This window comes from Mus caroli, chromosome 16 (genome assembly GCF_900094665.2).
Source record: "Mus caroli chromosome 16, CAROLI_EIJ_v1.1, whole genome shotgun sequence".
Taxonomy (NCBI): Eukaryota; Metazoa; Chordata; class Mammalia; order Rodentia; family Muridae; genus Mus; species Mus caroli.
The window spans coordinates 31,180,777-31,200,027 of NC_034585.1; the positions used below are offsets into that span (position 1 = coordinate 31,180,777).

A 19,251-nucleotide genomic window follows, 5' to 3' on the forward strand; every position below is an offset into this window, starting at 1 on the left:
AAACATTGGATTTTACATTCTGTTAATCTTTATTTACCATAACTAATAGTTTACAGAATTTTGAATCTTTCATGTGCCAAAGAGCTGAGTGTTTACATGCATCATGCCACATACTTTTTGTGTATGCAGTGGGTATCACTGCCTTCATTTTGCAGACAGAGTCCTGGAGAGGTCCTGCCCGGAATCATAAAACTGGAAAGTGGATGCATGGGATGAGCTGTGAATTAAGGCTTCTCTGTTTTCAAAGCTGTCCTTTACCACTGGTGTGTGCTGCTCCCATCTACTAGAAGATGACTGGACATTTACATGACATTGAGTCTAAAGTATTCCTCACATTCAGGTCTATCTTAAATCTTGGGATCTAACTGGAAGTAGCTTGGGTAATTTTATTATATATATCATTAGGTTCTATAGAAAATTCCTTATACCCTTTCAGCCTCATGCTGTGAATGGCTCTGTATATCTGCAAATCTTTTTGAAGATGGTTTGATGTATAGAAATACTCAGGAATAAAACCCACACAGACAGACTGAGTACACGGTTTTCTAAGAGTCCTGAGAAATGCACACACCTGACCAGGAAGACATGATTGGATATACCCCAAAGGCATGTCAATAGAGTAATAACGCAGATGCATGGCTTTTAATTTTTTGTTGTGAGAAAATATCTCATCATATAGCCCCAGGATGACTTCAAACTTACAACTTTGCCTCAGTTTCCCAAGTCAGAAAGCTGGGATCATAAGTGTGTACTACAATGGCCAGATGCCTAGTTATTCATGATCCTGCTGAAAGGACTTTTAAACAATCTGACCTAATAGGAGGAGTGGTGGGGAAATGTTTTAAGTGGAGGAATAAATGCTATTGAATTTTCCTAATGGAAAAATATCTAGCAGCTTAGAATTTATAATAATCTCACGTGCAATCATCCCATGCCTTTGGCTTCCTGTGCACAAGTACAGGAGTCAGGGTTTAGACATACTCTCTGGCGACTGGAAGAGCCCTCTGAATCCTAAGTCCTAAGGGCTTTTCTATGTTCAAACTGCTCATCTTCTGGACACCGAGTTGGTAACACTTTGGCGGGGTTTGGCATCTTCCAGTATGTGCCAGAAGCATTTATCTTTGGAATTTTCCAGAAGGGGCAAGAACCAGGGAGACTCACTTTACAGGACTATGACTTTTATCAACTGGACTTGCTCAGCACTTTGGGGGAGAGGTTATGTTGAGATTTTCTTGTCTTTCTCTACCCAAGTACAGACACCTTGATATAAATCTTTCACTTGATATACTTGATAGGCCATGTCCTAATATTTGATTCTCATAAGGAAGCTCCCTGAGGCATGGTGAGATGTTCTGTAGTCACTGTGTACATGGGAGATAAGGCTAAACATCCAGGGAGATAAAAACAGCCACAGACAAAGAACATATTTATTTAGGTGATGGCTTTATATGCATTTATGTTCCACAAACCATGGCAGCTATTTTGCAACAGACTGTTAAGTGAATCTTAACTGCAAATTGCCAATGGTGTTCTCTACTATAATTTATCTGACTGTGTGTTCTCAGTGTTTTGTTCTGCTAGCTTAGGAAGCTTCTGATGCAGGGATGTGCCTTGTTGGTCCTATAGCTAAGATACCAATCAGCCTATTCTTGCCCCTGACTTATGGCATGTTCTATCAGGCACAGGAGATAGTGAGCACACATACAATACACAGAACACGAAACATTCTTGGCTTCTGAGCTCAGTTATGTCCCATTCTGTTGGCCAGGAGGGAGAAATTGAAGTCGTTATACTATTTGAGACAAATGCTGCTTTGTGCATTGGGCTTTGCCTGTGTGGGGTCATGTGTATGGGGACCAGGAGTCAAACTGCTCTACACTTTCTGGTTGTATGACCCTGAGTAAGCTATTTACTCTTCAATGGACACATTCTGTAAAGTCTGCCATCTGTAAAGTGAGGAGAACGCTACTTACCTTGAGAGCCAAGAGGCTCATCACGCCAGGGACTTAGGTATAAAGGCAGGGGCTATGCTAAGTACCCTGGATTGGCTTTCCTTCAGCCAACCTGCATGTATGTCCCACAATATCAGTGACTTCTTAGGGGAAGGATAGCATCTGCACCATTAGATGAGGAGGAGATGTCTGCTTGCACATTGTCTGTTCCTCTATTATATTGGAAACTCTACAAATACCATAACTGGCTTACAAAAATATTTTTCTACCTCAAGGTTTAAACCAGAACCCAGACTGGGAATTCTCCTTGCTGTAGTCATCAGAGTTAAAAACTGGGACACCTAGTGGGGGGATACTGGATACTGCACACAGAGAAAACGTAAGTGCTACAAGATACAACTTTTGATCAACTCTTCTCAAGGATTGACTTTTATAGCTTCTTGTTTTGCTTCCTTACACAAGCTATGCTGCTTTAAGAGCTCCTGGGATCTAACACATATTTGCTGCACACTGAGCTCAGGACCCTCCGTCTACACCCTGCAGGGGGGAGATGGGCAAGGAATGGGAGTGTGGGGTGACTGGGCAGCACAGGGAGGTCCATCTGTGAGGCACTTTGCCAGAGACAGACCAGGAGCTTCTGTCTCCAGAAAAACCAGCCTCAACCAGCAGGATCCCAGCTCCCCACCTTTGCTTCTTCCTTTTCTCCTGCTTTTCAGGGACTGCTCTCACTGAGCTCCAAACCCAGACAATGTTGGAGATAGCCTTGAAACAGCTCCACTTTGTGGTTTCAAGTTTATCAGAAACCTTTCCCTCTGCCCTTGACTGTAACTGCGAAGGAAGGGATGGTGTGTATAGAGGGTCCTTGATCTCAGAACAAAGTTCCCTCCTCTCAGAAACTTGATGTTCATGACGTAGCCTCTATAAGGAGCCTTATGTGCCTCCTGGAAACCCTTCCTTTCCAAATCACCAGGGACTAAAACCAAACTGGAACAGACTTCTCCTCTTCCCAGGGCTCATCTTTGTGTAAAATCTCTATGTGTGCTTCTGTGTTCCAAGATCTCCCTTACTGTCCCCCGCATCTCTAAATAGCAGAGCTCAGTGAAGAGCCCATCAGGCCCCTCCCACCCTGACTCCTCCCTCTGGATTTTCCCTTCTCCTGCCCAGCCTTTCCCAAGGCTCTGGACTTTTATAACCAAACCAAGTCACCAGTTTCTAACCTAGGCCTATGTGAAGATCAGCTAAATTCATTCTCTGGTCACTCGAGACACCACTGAGAGATCACTGTTTCCCACCAGGCATCCTGGGTGCATACAAAGGTCAGACTCCAGCAACCAGCTAACAGTCTTAGCTCTTCCTGTTCTTTAGAAAATAATACCTATTAGGATTTTCGTTGTTGTTAATAAAAGTACTATGTCTTATTGTAGAGAAATACAAAAAGCCACCTATCAGAAATAACCATAATTTATATTTTGGTGTATTTCCTTCATATATACATATATGTATATATATATATATATATATAAGTATATATAGACACATATATGTGTATATGGACATATAAACACAAAGCACACATATGCACACACACATGGTCCCCTTTTGTCAGCAAGACTAGTCTTTCATATTGAGAGAAAGGAAATTTCAGAGTAGATGAGAAAGAAAAACAACTCCAGACCTCAGCCCTGGTAGCCCTTCACCTGTGTCAGCCACAGTCACCACTCTCTATGGTGCAACGTCATAGGTCTGATGACCAGGAGAAATCAGCATAACCCTTGTCCCAAACCACAGAGCAAATACCTCTTAAGTGTGTGGGGAGTGTATTGGAGAGCACACTGATTCATAAGCACAAGCAAGAGAAGATACTAACAAGGCATCCTGTTCTTCCTGGGCATGTCCTGTGAATGCCGACTTTACCTCCATGTGCTGAAGATAACAGTAGGTGTCAGACACCAACCCTGTTGTTGAGAACCTGGTGATTCAGTGGGTGAGATAAAAACTCTTTCATGAGAAGCAGAAGTGAACAGAGGAGGGAGAGACTGTCTCACAGAGTGCTGAGGGAGGAATGAATGCCAAGAATCATTCTAGTACGGAAGAAGGTGCATTGTAGCAGGACTCTCCCCAAGGTCAGAGACTTGTCCATCAGGACAGGAAATTAGAATGAGGCAGTATAACAGATCAGATGGATCACTGCATAAAAGACACGAGTCAAAAAACTAAGCAAAGATGATTACATGTCTACCAGAGAGGAGAGGTCTGCAGACAACTAGGGGCCCAGGGGCCCAGGGGCCCAGGGGCCCAGGGGCCCAGGGGCGGGAGGAGGGGCAGAACAGGAGGCAAGGATTGAAACTGTTGGAAGTGTAAGGTCTTGGGGGGATGCTGCTATGGTTCAGAGGCATGTTGCTGTTCCTGACACACCCAGGGACAAATTTCCAACATGACACAACAATGGAAAGGCATGCTCAAGGGCAGACCTTCCACAATGGCTGCAAGGTGGCAAGATGGGGATGAATTACACACAGGACGTGGCAGCATATTGGCTTCCAGAGACTGGGCCAAAAGTGCACTCATGTTCACAAACCTAGGGAAATGACTCACCACACAAACACTTAACTTCAACCAAGGAAACTTATTCTCCTTGCCCCAGTTATCCTATACTTCCCTGTCAGAACTGAGCTTTCTCCCTCTCCCAATGTCTTCATTTCCCTAGTATGTTCTGGTAGCAAAGCCATGTGTGGAACCATCTCTGATCCTCCCAGATTTAATGTCCTGACTCTTTGACCATGATGCCAAACACACCACCTTGAGTCCAACTGTTGCTCACTTGACACTATGTATTTAATGAGTATTTATCAAGAGTCAGCTGTGAGCTAGCACTGCTAAGATTTGGTGATGCAGTGGAGGTGTGAGACCAACGTGTTTTTATCCTTGTGGACTTAAAGTCCACTGGAGAAACCAATCACATGACCTCACAGGTTCTTACGTAATCCCCGAAAGCAACTGGCACCAAGCCAAGCTTCAGCTATGAGAGAGTGCTGGAATGAATTCCTGTTAGTTCTGGTTTTTCTGTATCCTCCTTGATGCCATTTGCTTGGCCTTTGTGACAACATACAGAAGTAACTCAGCCCTCCGACAGGTCAAGGAACTGAAGACCAAAATCACAAGGCTGTCTATAAAATCGAGACTGAAGAGGCTTACTGTGTGCACAGGTGTTTAGTTATGTCACGCACAGACTTCCTTTCCACATCTTGGATCTGCTTGTTGGACAGTCAGGTGTCAAAGTCATTGTATTTATCATCTTTCTTCCAACATGTTCGGTTGCTTCAACCCTACTACATGCCATATATTGTATTATAATAATATACGCTACAACGTAGACGCATCTTAATCACCTACTGGCTCTTACTCTTCACAACTGAGGGCTGACAGAAACCTATAGCACGTGTTAGGTCTTCATGTTGGTACACTGTTCTGTGGATATATAAATGGTGAGCTATTTTGAAATACTACATATAAGAAATGCTTTTTGTCACATCCCATGGCACTCAAGCGTATTAGTGCATTAAAAAAATCAAATCATGTGTTTATCAAGAGGCAAATCAGAGAAGAGGAAGACAAGCTGTAGACTGAGAACATATATTTACATATATAGCCCACATAGACTAATAACTATATACTCCTAGTATTAAATAAATAAATAAATACATACATACATACATACTACAAGTGACCTATGAGATAGATAAAGAGCTTGAGTGGAGACTTTGGACAGGAGGAAATTCAAGGCTGTCTCAAGGATGTGGGAAAACGTGCAGTCCTATGAGGAATCAGAGAAACCCAGCTTCATCAGGAGCAGGTGCTCCAAAGCCACCAGCTCACCAGCTGGGAAAGCAGAACCTCCGAGGGTTTCTTGCACAGTAGTTGGAATGTAAATTTGGCTCAAGACTCATGTACAACCTACCACTCAGGAGTTCCATTCCTCGTCACGTGGGGTTCGGAGATTGAGTCTAGGTCACTGGGCTAGGCACCAAGCACCCTTACCTACTGAGGTATCGTAACAGCCTGAAAGTTTTTTTTTTTTTTAAAGAATAAATAAATGTATAAGGTTGTATATTTTAAAGAAAGGTCTCTAGAAGAATATATGCATCTTATACTACAACTCCATTAATGCCTCAGTAATTTAATTAATAACCCAGAACATATCTCATTAAAGAAAACAGTGTGAATTAGACGAGGAAGAAGAAATAGAAAAGGGTTTGGGTAAAGGATGCTGCAGGAGACTACTCTGTGATTCTGTGATTCCCCTGTGGGTTTTAAAAGTCTGACTCTATGTAAAAATAAAATTCTTTGATACAAATGTTTCAGAAACCCCACTCTCTTGACATATTATCTAGGATAAGAATTAATATTTTGGGCTCAAAATTGATACAAAGGAGAACTGAATGGAAGATGAACTTCAAGGCAAGGACACTTTTGACTTTTAGTGTCAAGATCTTCTCTGCTCCCAGGCTAAATCTGTCCTTCAAGCGGCATTGTCCTGGTGTGGATGAATCGTATCTGAACAGACACATTCATCACGGCAACTTCTCTGCTGCTCCCCACGGCAACCGGCAGAAAGTAGGAGCCCGCGTGCTTGTCATCTCGTTTAAAGAACACACAGGACCTGCACAGCCACCTATAGTCACATGCAGGACAGAGACTGTCCTGTATAGAGCAAATCCATGGTTCTGGTCACCAGGAAAACTCAATTCAACCACGCTGAATTAAAAAAATAAATGAATCCGGAGTGGTAAGATCTTTGGCAGAGTTTTCTGCTTTCCTCCCCACAGACCATCTCATGGTAGTGTGTTGTGAATTTCCCAGCAACCTGTTCTCCAGACAGCACAGTTACAGATTGGGACTTCCAGCTGGTTTGCTTTAAAGTTCAATGTCAGAGCACATATCCTGCAAACATTTCTTTGGGGCAGCTGTCAAGGAAAATTTCATGAATGGGACAAAGATTTGCTGTTGTCACTAGAGGAAGAGAGGTGACATGGTGGACTCTGTGCTATGGGAATTCTTGAACCTTGTAAGTCTCTGCATTAAGTTCCTACAAAGGAGGGAACAGAAATCTAACCATCCTGTGATGCACAAATGGCTGCTCCAGCATAAACAGGGGCAGGTTTGTGCGCATCAGGCCAGGAGTGAGGAGAGGCTCCAGCTGAAAACAGGGGTGGACACTGTCTAGGGTCTGGTCATACAGTCCTGAAACTACCTAGTACAGTTTCTCTCATAAAGACAGTCCTCAAAGTGGAGTTGGCTGCCCCTCTCAGGGGACACCTGTTGCCTGTTGCTCCTGGGAGATGTCCTTACTCTTGCTCCATGGGTAAATCCTCCAAGGAGGGTGTTTTATTAGTTTCTCTTTCTCGGCAATCCAGCTTTCCAGCAACAGTGATCACATGACCCCACTCCAATGCCATCCACAGAAATCTACACCACCCTGCCCCACAGTGCTCATGAGAGACACGCTGCAGAAGCTAACAGTAACAAAGAAATTAGCACTCAACTGCCATCAAGGTAAACCTAGGCGAGAAGCTTCCATCTGGGTTCAAAGTCAAGAATCAGGGCAATACGGAGCCACTTGTCAACCCAGTAGGTTTTCCCCCAGAATGCTACATTATCGCAACTGGTACTGTGACCTGTGCTTCCTACCACAGTGCATCCAGAGAGAAGGAGCACCAGCTACCACAAAGCCACAGGCTCAAACCAGCCAGTCTACGCTGTCTAACCCATGCTGCTCCGAATCCCTGTGCAAAGTCTCTGCCTGAGGTTTCCAAAAACAGCTAATGATTACCTGTCCAAAGGGCTCTCAGTACCACAATCCCACACCACTGCTCTTCAACCAGGAGCTCTGAAGAGCAGACTTCCCACAGTTTGCTAAGCCCATCCATTAGGCAAAGTCTTTCTTTTTTTTTTTTTCTCTCTCTCTCTCTCTCTCTCTCTCTCTCTCTCTCTCTCCCTCCCTCCCTCCCTCCCTTCCCTTTTTAAATGTACAATACTTTTTTCCTACCTAAGACCAGAGGAGGAGAGGGTAAACAGAACGCTGGCCGGTCTCCGTGGAAGCCTTCAGAACAACCCCTGTCCTGAAAGCTTCCACTTCACTCTCCACCTCTGTCCTTCCAGCCGTGCCCACCTGTCCATCTGTCCATCTCCCTGTCCCTAGCATAACGTGTGAGACTGGAGGTGTACTTACTTGGGTCTTGTGTGCCCTGGTCTGCCGCCAGCTAATACACTTGAACATTGTGGCTCGCTTTCAGATTTGTTTTTGCCTTCCACCACAATGTTAACAATGAAATCGAATTTCCCCTGGTGCGGGACTCCAGCGGGGTTAATTTGGCACTGGAAACTCGCTCCTCCCAGGCAGCTCCCAGATAGGGATCAGCCGTGATGTATCCCAGCGCTCACTGCCAAGTGCTTAGAGACTGACAGGAATCTTCTGGGGAGGATGAACGACTCTGGGGCAGGATCACACCCCCACCAAGGCCACAATGTGAGTCACAAGTACTTGGTACAGAAGAGTCTGTGATAGGCATTGCCAGCCCAGAGCCATTGTATAGATGTAGCGCCTCAGTGCAACTTATTGAGGGTTGTTGTGGATTTGTGGGCATTATACAGGGGTGTGTGTTGGGGGCAGGAGCTGCTCAAGAGGGGGCTGCAGCCATATTTGTTTTCTACAGATCCCCAAGCTCAGCTATGAAGGTCACAACAAAAGGATCATTCTAAATGATTCTAAATGAACTTGGGTGACTGACTTGGGCCTGACTATCAGAACTGTCATTAACTGTCATTAACTGGCTTTGTGACTCTGAATAAGTCACTTAGTTACTCGTCATCAGTGAAGGATGTGGGTTTGATGATTTCTGGGATTTCTCTAAATTTCCTGTCTATTTGTCTGTCTGTCTGTCTGTCTGTCTGTCTGTCTCTTTCTATTCCCTTGCCCCGACTTTTCTTTCCTTCCCTTTCTCTTCCTCTTCCCTCCTTCCTCTCCCTCTCTCTCTCTGTAGACCAGGCTGGCCTCAAACTCACAGAGATCTGTCTGCCTCTGCCTCCCAAGGGCTAGCTTCTATAAATTTCTATGATTATAAATTTCAGGCTCACCCTGAATGAGATAAGGCATCGAGTAACGTCCGCAGCCTTTACAAAACACAGCCCCACCATTGGTAAATCGCCCTTCTACTCTCTCTATTCTTGTACTACTCTCTCTATTCTTGTACTGAGGATGCCTGTGCTGCACCACCACCTAGAACTGAGACACTTTGTGCAGCTAGAGTGTTTGACATGGGCAGATAATCCCTAAGGCTTCCTGTTACCTGTCTGGGCTCATGACACTTCCTTGTCTTTTCAGATGACTAGCAATTTTGGTGATGGATTTCTTCAGGGAAAAACTTTAAACAGTGGAATGCTAGTGGTGCTATGAAGTAAATAATGCCAGGAAGAAAGGTTTTGCCCTATGTCTCGGGTAGTGGGCATTTCCTGTCCTCTGGTGGTCTTAGAAGGGATTGGAGCCACTCATATACACAAGGAACTTCTGACAGGTAGCCCATAACTGCAAGTCTTCACACTCTGCTCAGGGGCTCTGAAAAGCCAAGCTGATGGTGTGACAAACATCACTGAGGTGGGAGCTGTGCTCCCAGGGGGTGACAGCACACCCATCGGTGGGGATCTGGGTGTCCCGGTGGTCCTGGACTCCTCTCTTTATTGACCACTACTTCCATCTCACCTCCTGTCCACCATGGAAAAGAGTGGCAAGAAGACTATGCTAGGAAAAAGGATGAGTTCCAAGTCTAGTCCTGGGCTTTAAGAAAACATTAAACAACACAAAATAAACCAGTAAAGAACCCAAACCACATTTGGCACTTAAAATCATAAAGTAGAAGTGGCATTTTCTTACAAGGACTAAGATATTGAGGAAAATCAAATCCTTTTAGTTGAGGTTTATGCTGTGGCTATAATTTAATGTGCTGAGGTCTGGAATGTGCCCGAGAATCAAGACTACATTGCTTTCACGGTTCAAGTTCTATACAGCCACTCCCAGCTTTGGTAGGTGGAGGTAAAATTATGTTCTTCCCAGGTACTTCCTCAAGGGATTTGATATGGGATGGGGTCAGCACAACTCTCTTTATCTATGAATAGTTTATAAATCTTCTGAGTCCCAAGACTTTGAGGTGGAAGAGCTATAGTTCCTTTTCCCCAGGGTTGCTTGAGATCCTAGGAGCCCTTATAGACTGGAGGACAGCAGGCAGCACACATAGCTGACCAGGACACCCGTCATGACCACATGTCTCAAACCAAGGGCTGATCTTCTCGATGGTTTTTAAGAATTTCTCAAGTAAAACACATAACTTGGTATTAGTCTCACACTGATCAATCTCCATCCTGACAGATATCCAGTTTTCTCTTTAGAGGTAAAACATGGTCTCTTAAAACTTCAGGAAACATCCCCTTTAGGCTCCTTGGGTCCCTGAGTGATGCACACATTTCAGATAGGATCTCATCTGGTCCTTCAGAACTTTAGGAAAGATGGTCACTTTTCTTTTTGTATAGAGACAGAGTTGTGATATAACGTGGCCACTGTAGGTCATAAGCAGGTCAGTATGGAGTCCAGGACCCATGCCCCTGCTACCACATCACTATGCTCCCCAGGGTAGATGCTATAGCACATACCTAGATCTTTCCTGACAGTGCAGTCACAGCTCTCGTGCCTACTGACTGCTCATCTGACACAGAAGACCAAGGCCCTTGGCTCAGGCAGTGCACAGTTGGCGATTCCTGCCTGGAGCATCAGGAAGAATCAGACTGAGCTTAATACCATCCGAACACATCCATATATGCCTTGTATACCTTCTATAGATCACACACATGGGAATCTGAGTTAGGACTCCATATGTGAGGAATCGGACTTAGGCTGCATTCTTTGAGAAGCTCTTTCTCTGCCTGTACTCATGAACTCTTTAATGGAAAAGATTTCCCTTTGCCCTGAGTGATCTGTCCCTTACCCAACCAGAATAAGTTTTACATCTAATTAAAACAGACAAGGTGGAGATGCTATTCTCTTTATTTCTGGATGCTTTCTTTTCCTACACTCAGGAATGAAAGCTGGAGATGGTGAGGCCTTGCTTTTGTATTCTTGGCACAGACTATAGCACCTGACATAGGTCAGGCAGGCTTTACAACAGTGCATGAATGGAGAGAGTGGGAATATGCTGGTGCTGGGCTAGGCCCCATCCATGCACCAACACAGGGTCTAGGTCTCTACCAATGTACAAATGTAGAGGTTATATCCTTATGAAGATACCTACCCAAGGGCTACATCTTTACCAAGGGAACTTCATCAACTCAAGAACTGGTTCCTTATGCAGATATCAACTTAAAGCCATGGTTTTCTCTTTGACTCCCACCTTGTTTCTTATGTCCTGATACATGTGTAGTGTGTGTGTGTGTGTGTATGCCTGTGAAGACTATTAGCTTCTAATGAATGCCAGAGGAGTCTATACTCACAAGGCTTCTGTGAGTAGGCTGCCTTGTCAAGGGTACCATGTCATGGCTGCTATCAGAGTCGTAGGGAATTGTGGAAATTATTTGCTTTGGCCTTAGTTGGGTCCTTGCCACAGCTATCTCCCTGACTTCCTTCCCGGTTACTGAAACAAAAATGATCATAATCCACCACACTGAATTGACAATCCAAAGTTAACACCATTGAGTCAGCCCCGCAAGCCTCCAGGCTTCTCCTCATTCCCTGTTTCACACCAGCATCCCTGGTCTATTCTGTATCCTGGCTCACAGCAGCTCATTCCATATTCTGATCACACACCAGTTGTGAGATACTCCATTAGTGATTATTATTATTATTGTTATTGTTATAATAGAGGACAGCAGCCATGATTAAATTTCCTTCTAATTTCTCTCTTTTCAGCTAACCTGGGCATGACTAGAACCTAACAGTGCTGTTTGCATGAAGAATATTTCTCGTAGGATGGGCATGTGATGTTTAATTCAATACACGTTTATTGACAACATCCACTGTGCGTGCCCTGAATGTATATACACCATGTTCATCACAGTGCACATACTTGTCCTCTGGAAGGCATCCATTACCTTAAAAAGATTCTTCTTCAGTGACACCTACCTCATCATGGCTCGAATTCAGTGACTCTAGATATTTAATGTGTGGCAGCAAGCCCCAGCACTCAAGGTGAAAGGCTTGGGATGAATGGGTGGGATGTCCTGCCCAGAGTAGACAGAACAGCTTTGCCCCACTGTGGGTTACCGCGGGCTGAAGGAAGCACTTTCATTTGCCTTGAAGAAATAACATTTTGTGTAATACAGGCCTGTGGGAAACCTAATTATGCAGATCCATTTGAGGATCAAACAAACGCAAGTCTGGGAGTGTTATTAGTGGGATCTATTTACTGAGGCGCTCAGCTCAGCTTTGGAAGGGTTTAATGTGGAATTATGAATAATAAACTGTGTTCTCACTAAGGAGGGGGGACCCATAGCATAAGCCAACAGTCCCAGTTCCTCTCCCTCAGGGACAAGTGGTAGAATTTCCCTCTCTTAAGGCCTTAAAGAAGAGCTAGACAAGGGGTTTCCACGTGGTAGTGAGAAGGGAGGCTACATTCCCTTTCCTCAATCTTACTGAAAAACAAGAATATGGAGAAGGAACAGAAGACTGTTCTGTGAGATGTAGCTAACACACTAAATGGAATATTTTATATTCAGAACATGCTAGAACACAGAGATGAGTCTGGACAAGAGAGTCAAGTGGGCACAAAGTTGTCCTGTACTTGGATTGCTAAGTCACCTGCCTAACTAAGTCTGGCCACAAAAAGGCTTGGGGATTTTATGAGCAACACTGGGTACCCTACTAGACACGATGACCATTTTAGGAACATTTCTGAAGCTAGCAGCCCTACAAGATGGACGATATTCACAGCCAGCTCCTGTATGCAGGCTGCCTACCCTTCTAAATACCTCATTTTATATAGAATTTACATACTGAAAGAAGCTCATAGGAAAGTAGCTAAGAAATGGAATAATCTGGGAACATCACATTAATATAATCAATAGCTGGAGAACCTGGCATATTAATATAATCAATAGCTGGAGAACCTTAAGACTTCTAGTGTAGCCTTCAAAGACTTGAAAAGTGATATGGTGAGAGTCTCCAAATACCTACAGCCCAAGGACCCACCATTGTTCAAATCTGATCATTCAATGTCAGACATAAGTAGATCATAGTCTGCTAATAATAAGCTAACCCAGGAGTCAAGGCTAGCAACAAACATTGATGCCTGAGATTCCAGAGGCCAACATGGAAGGTGGAGGAGAAATGCTGCTCTGTTTATAGAGAGGTAAACCGAAGAAGCCACATCATCTTAGGACTAACAGATAAGAAACTGCTGACGGTTGCTGATAGGGATGAAGCCAGAGGTTGGAACTCTGCTAAAGAACTCACAAAGCTCTTCCCAGTCTGCTGACACATTGTATTCATACCTTAAGACTGAAAGTTAGCTTTTACCAAAAGTCAGGCAGCTACTACTTAGTCTTCCCAATAATGCTGTGAGAAGATACCATTACCCTGTTTAGTGGATGAAAAACTGACCTGTGGTAACCTGGGTAAGCTGACAGAAGTGGTATCAGAGCTGGGATGCATCCAGCTCTCTTCCAGTGTTTTCCCTCACACTACAGCATACAGAATACAACAGGCGATTGGAGGGGTGCCTCAGCCCAAAGTGGGCTTCCTAGCGCCCTTCAGCTGACCACTGACAGATCATCCCTTCCCATCTGAGGAAGAAGACCTGACATTTTGAGGAACATCTACTGCTGGCACCATTAATTGCTGAGAGGTGTCTCTGCCCTGACCTCCCTAAAGCCATTGTCATTTACCCTTCTGTCGACTATGAACAGTTTGTCTGAGTCAGTCCAGAGACTTTTATCTGGTCACCTGGAAACCAGGCTTCCTTGACTCCTAGGAAAGGTGGAAGAAACTGGACTCTGTTGGTAACACCTATGAATTCAGATCTCAGTGAATGGCTTCACAGACGAGGGAGACATAGGTTGCCAGGGGCCCTATGGCTGCCTTGTCCTCACTGCTGGGTGGGGAGAAGGGTGAGATTACTTTAAAGAGTACTACATATTCATCAACAGCCTATTATTATTATTTTTGTTTGAGAATAAGTGTTTTTTTTCAGACTTTGTATATGGAACAGCATCTCTCACTTCACTTTCGGCCTGAATCCTAGGGCCAGAGAAGGAGGCTGGGAGCTTATGTGTCCAAGAGGATAGGACTCCAGCTTACTAAGCTTTCTGCTCAGAATGTCTATGTTTCTTCAATGTCTTAAGAAATAGGATGTGTGCATAGTTAGCTACTTTTGGAAACCTGTTTTTAGTTGCCTCTTACTCTTCTATTCCGAGACCTCACAGTGTAAACTTATAATCTTCACTGAGTTCACAAACGACTCCCAAGCCCTGATGCATGCTGCATGCCAGGGGGACAGCAGTGGGACAGACAGACACAGCCCATGTTCTCAGAGGGGACCAGTGGCTCAGCTATAGAGACAACAGGAAACAAGGAATCGCACGGATGGGGGTTCACACTCCACAGACAGCGCACGTCTCTCCACAGTACCCGGCACAGAGTTTGGCACATGGCAGGTGCTTTGACAAAAAGCAAGTGTCTGGTCTGTGTGTGGCATGTGTAGAAAGAACACCAGGCTGGATTAAGTCAGCACTGTGCATTCAGTGGTACTGGTTGGGCCTGAGTTCTGGTTCCTGCTCTGACACTGACTACTAAATTTTGGGGGGGTGAGTTACTCAGTGGACCCTCAGTTTCCCTTAGAGAAAGGTATAAGTATGAAAATCCCTCATGTATAATAAAAGGCCCGAATCAAAGGTGTAGTCTACCCTCACTTACCTTGCCAGCAAGAAAAGAAATAGACAAATGGCCCCGGCCTGAGGTTTCTGTGTATGTCAGGGTCCCTGGAGATGGGTTAGCAGCTGTGAGGGGTAAGGCCCCAATAACAAAGCTAGTCTAAACACGGGCAATATCACACATGACTTACCAACCAGGGACAGCTTTAAAAAAAGAACACTTTTATTCATAGGATATTTTAGTTATCCTGTTAGACAACAGACCAGAGAAGCCAGGAAAACATAGAAATAGTTTCCTTTGTATTTTGATAAGTAGAAAAACCCCCTCAAATGTTCTAATTACCCTGCCCCTGAAAATGGCTTTAAACCATGAAAGCAGCTGTCAGATGGAATTAACCTTGAATGTCCTTGAGCACGAGTCTATTAGTGTGGTTAGGGATGCGCTGCTCTTATCTCAGCAGGTCTAGGGACGGTCCCCATACCGACTGGCTTTCTTCCCAGTAAGGAAAAACCTAATAAATGTGGCGAGGTACCCACAACTTGGAAAAAATTAAAATCAAGAACAGGGCTAGCCTTTTGCCTGAGGTGGAAGAGCAGCCTGCAGGCCAAGCAGAGTCTGGGGAAGTCTGACTTCACCAGTCGCATTACGGCTATGCTGCGGTAGATTACCTCCTCCTGGGGACTCTGGGTGGGCGAGTGTGAGTGGATCAGGCCATGGGCCCATCCTCTTTGCTGCAGATTCCAAGAGTTTCCTTCCTCAGGCAGCTTGAGCACATGCCCGGGCACAGTGCCTTCCCTGCATTCCCCTCAGGACTCCTCCTGCTGCTTGCTCCAAGATGTGCGAGACAAGTGGTCAGGCTTTCTTAGAGGACGACCATCTTTCATGTGCCACTTGGTGCCCCCTCTGCCCCGCCCCTAAGTTCTCAGGAACTGAGCCCTGGGTACGTAGCTGGGGAAGGGTGTCTTTTCTTCACTGGAGTCTTTTTGGATCAGAGGTCCCTACTGAGTAGTATCTATGTGTCTATTTCCCAAACCACTTGTCTAATGTTTAAATATGCCCCAATCAAACCATTGTAACTATGAGCCAGTCACAGCCATTTGTATCTCAGGACACAGTTCCAAACTCAGCCTCTCTGAGTAGTCCACTATCTTGAGATGGAGCAGTCCAGCGGCCCCATAGGAGTGAACTGGGGGATCGGACACCTTGCTTTTCTCACTGTTTACGCTGTGTGACTGTCCCAGTCCAGCTCTGTCCCTTCCCCTTGGAGCCATGATACAGCTGGCCCCTGCTGTTTGGCTCTGGAGTAGAAGGAACTTTGAGCACAATTCTCCAGGGTCAGTTAAACCAACCACAGCTTGGGGGTAAAGGGAAGGAAGGCGGGGACTCTGTCTTACCTTGTCACTCTCCACTGTGTTCTGAGAGGTCCTGGAGGCAATGGATATGGTATCTGGCTGGCTGCTCCCATCCCCTTGGCTGTCACCATCCTCTACTCCATCCCTGCAGGAAGAAGAGAGAAAAGAAACAAGGGTGGGGGTGGGGGGAGCCACCGTGGGTTTAGAGCATACAAGGCTTTCCCAGCTGGGTTGACAAAGTAGTGCCTGAACCTTCCTAGCAGGGATTGTGTAGCATTATCCTGTTAATGGGTCCAGAGTAGGTGATTTCGATGAAAGCTTACTCATTTCAGTAAGCATGTGATCACTACATGACCTAGCACAGCACATCACAACACCTGCCCTATCTCTTCTGGCCCATACAGCTGATGGAGCACTAAACCAAAAACAACAATAAAACTAGGGAAGAGACTATTATAGGCAGGAGGAAGATATATCTCACTTAGAACCTGGGCTAGCTAGTCAGAGGGCTCCTTTGCAGTAGCCACAGAGTTCAGGGTTCTATATGTTATAACTAGAACGGGGGGGTTGTCTTGCTGCTGGTGTAGAAAGCAAAAACAATGGATAAAATCCCCTCCTTCTCGTCCTCCTCGTCCTCGTCCTCATCCTCGTCCTCCTCTTCTTCTTCTTCTTGTTTAAGATGCAGCTGCAATATGCTGTTCACACCAGCCTTGAGTTCCTGGGTCCAAGCAAGACTCCTGCCTCAGCCTCCCAAGCAGTTGAAACTTAAGATGGATTTTTTAAAAAAAAATGTGAATTTCTTTTGCTGGAGAAAATGGGTTGGGCTATTTCCTCATGGGAAGGTTATCTCTAGCAAAGTCCTGATGGAGCTTTCGCTTCTGCAGATGGAGCAGGTGTTTCCTGTCTTCTTTCTGGCGGGCCTTACTGATTTTATACTTATTGGTGATTAGTTCTTATCACTGCAGAAGGGAAAGGCACTTTCTCCAGGCCTGGGACAGCATGGGCTATGGCAGCCTTTGAGCCAGCTCTGCTCCCTGGTGCCATTATGTCACATGCCACCCCTTCCTGGGTCCTAGCACTACACGGCTTTGACACCATATTGCTCTCTCAGCTTCTCTGCCTTAGGATTGTGTCCCGACTCTGTGCTGAAGCCATGGTCAAGCCTGAGTGGGAAAGGTTGCCTGGGAATTGATGACTAGTTTGTGTTAGGGAAAACTTGGGAGATGTGGGCTGCGGTTAAGAGGGTTAGCAGAGGAAACCATGGTTAGTCTCATGGACACTTTCACAAAAGTCACTCCGCGCTGCTTGTAGATGGGTAAAAGCCTTGAGAGATGGGGAACTGGAGGCAGGGGAATCTTATCCCACGGGCACAGTGCCACGGATAGTGACCCCATGTCACTGAGACTGAACGATCTGGTGTACCTGTGAGTGTACGTGGGTGCCGGTGTGTATGAGGACGTGTATGTGTACATGTGTGCATACGTCATCTTTCTCAGAAAGAGCCATGTCTCCCATGCAGAACATTTCTAAGTTGGCTACTTTCTCGCCACCACATGTGGGTTTAGAAAATGCCAGCTTATTTTAATAACATAAGCCACACATTCGTAGGAAGGCAAAAATCTGCTGTGAAAAGAAGTCACGTGACACATTTCAAAACCAAAAATAAAAGGACTTTCAGATCATCTGTTGTTTTGGATGGTCTGGGCCACCGCCCCCTCCCCCTCTGTAGATGGCTGGGATCTGGCTGTACTTTCTTCTTCGCGCTGTTCTGGCCTAGTCTGGACCCTTCTGGTCCACTACAGATGAAACCAGTTCTGGGGGGCTGAAAGGGCTGATCCAGAAGTGTGGGTGGCATCCCCCACAGCCATGTAGTTCTCCATGAGCTCTGCTGCTATATCCAGGAAGCCAAGCTGGTGGAAGAACACAGCGCCCAGTTGTCCTCTGCAGAGTCTGTGAGGTTTCTCTCCATTCCATGAAGGACGAGACAAGAAGTTGGGGACAGAGAGGAGGTGGCAGACATTTCTAAGACATGCCCTTTATGTGTTCTTGAAACTCTCCAACTCTTTCAGATTTCAGAGCAACCCTCACATTAGCCTCAGCTAAGTTTCCTTCTCACAGAGTCCTGGACAATCCACTCTTTATACTGTATTCCTTCCTATATTCCTTGGGTTTCTCTCTCCAGAATTAAAATAAGGCTGTAGTCTAGACCCAAGCACATAAAATTAAGATAAGCCCCTTTTCAATACTCATACTTGGTCCCTGCAGCAATGGGGCAGTGATCTGATCCTGGCCATCACTTTGGAGGCGTCTCTGTCTCAGTCATACCCAACTTTGGGTCACCACCTTTCTTGGTGCTAGCATTCCACTACCATGACTCTGCCATGGTTCTCCATCTTGCTTATCCTGGTTGATACTGAAAGGTCAACCAAGTCCTCTGGCTTATGCCGTCTGTGAACTGGGAAGGCAGGGGAAGCACAGCACCAACAGTGACACTACTCTCAGAACATCACTGTGCTGTGTATTCTTGTCTTCAAGATACATGTAAAGTTGTTGTATGATTTCATTCGGAGGTCCTTCAGCAGAGTGAAGAGGACTCCCTAGGAGCTTCAGAGACATCCTTGACACAGCAGCCTACCCCAGTGTTGCACAAAACTTCTCACCCTCTGACCAATGTGGAGGCCTCCCTTCTCATGACACAGTTCTCCTCAAAGCCTTCCCTAACGCCACAGAGAGCATCACTGTGCCGTTTGACAGCATTTACTCTCTCAGGATGCTACTGTTCTTATGCGTTCCATGGGCCACCCATGGTTGTTGGAAGGTTCTTGGGAGAAGTAACCCAACTTATACCTCCTCTCATATTCTGGTAGCACACTTAGGCAGAGAGTGCATCGATGGACAGGGACTGAGAAGCTTAAAGATGGAGAATTTAGCCACAGGCAGAACTGATGGGTCTTCCTAGATGGAGGACAGCACCATTCCCACTAGAGATGAAGGGTGACCCCGCCCTCCCTCCCTCGGGACGTGACATAGCATGTTGGGG

The 19,251-nt window shown here is 45.5% G+C and overlaps 1 protein-coding gene across 24 annotated transcripts in view; it reads right to left on the reverse strand.

Annotated features, from left to right (window-relative positions):
* Kalrn (kalirin RhoGEF kinase) overlaps positions 1-19,251 on the reverse strand; it is a 606,229-nt gene that overhangs the window by 177,406 nt on the left and 409,572 nt on the right. For all 24 annotated transcript variants that reach the window (XM_029470420.1, XM_029470427.1, XM_029470426.1 and 21 more), the window contains one exon: positions 16,254-16,356. In XM_029470420.1, the coding sequence (XP_029326280.1) occupies positions 16,254-16,356 (103 nt within the window). The remainder of the gene's footprint in view (positions 1-16,253; positions 16,357-19,251) is intronic.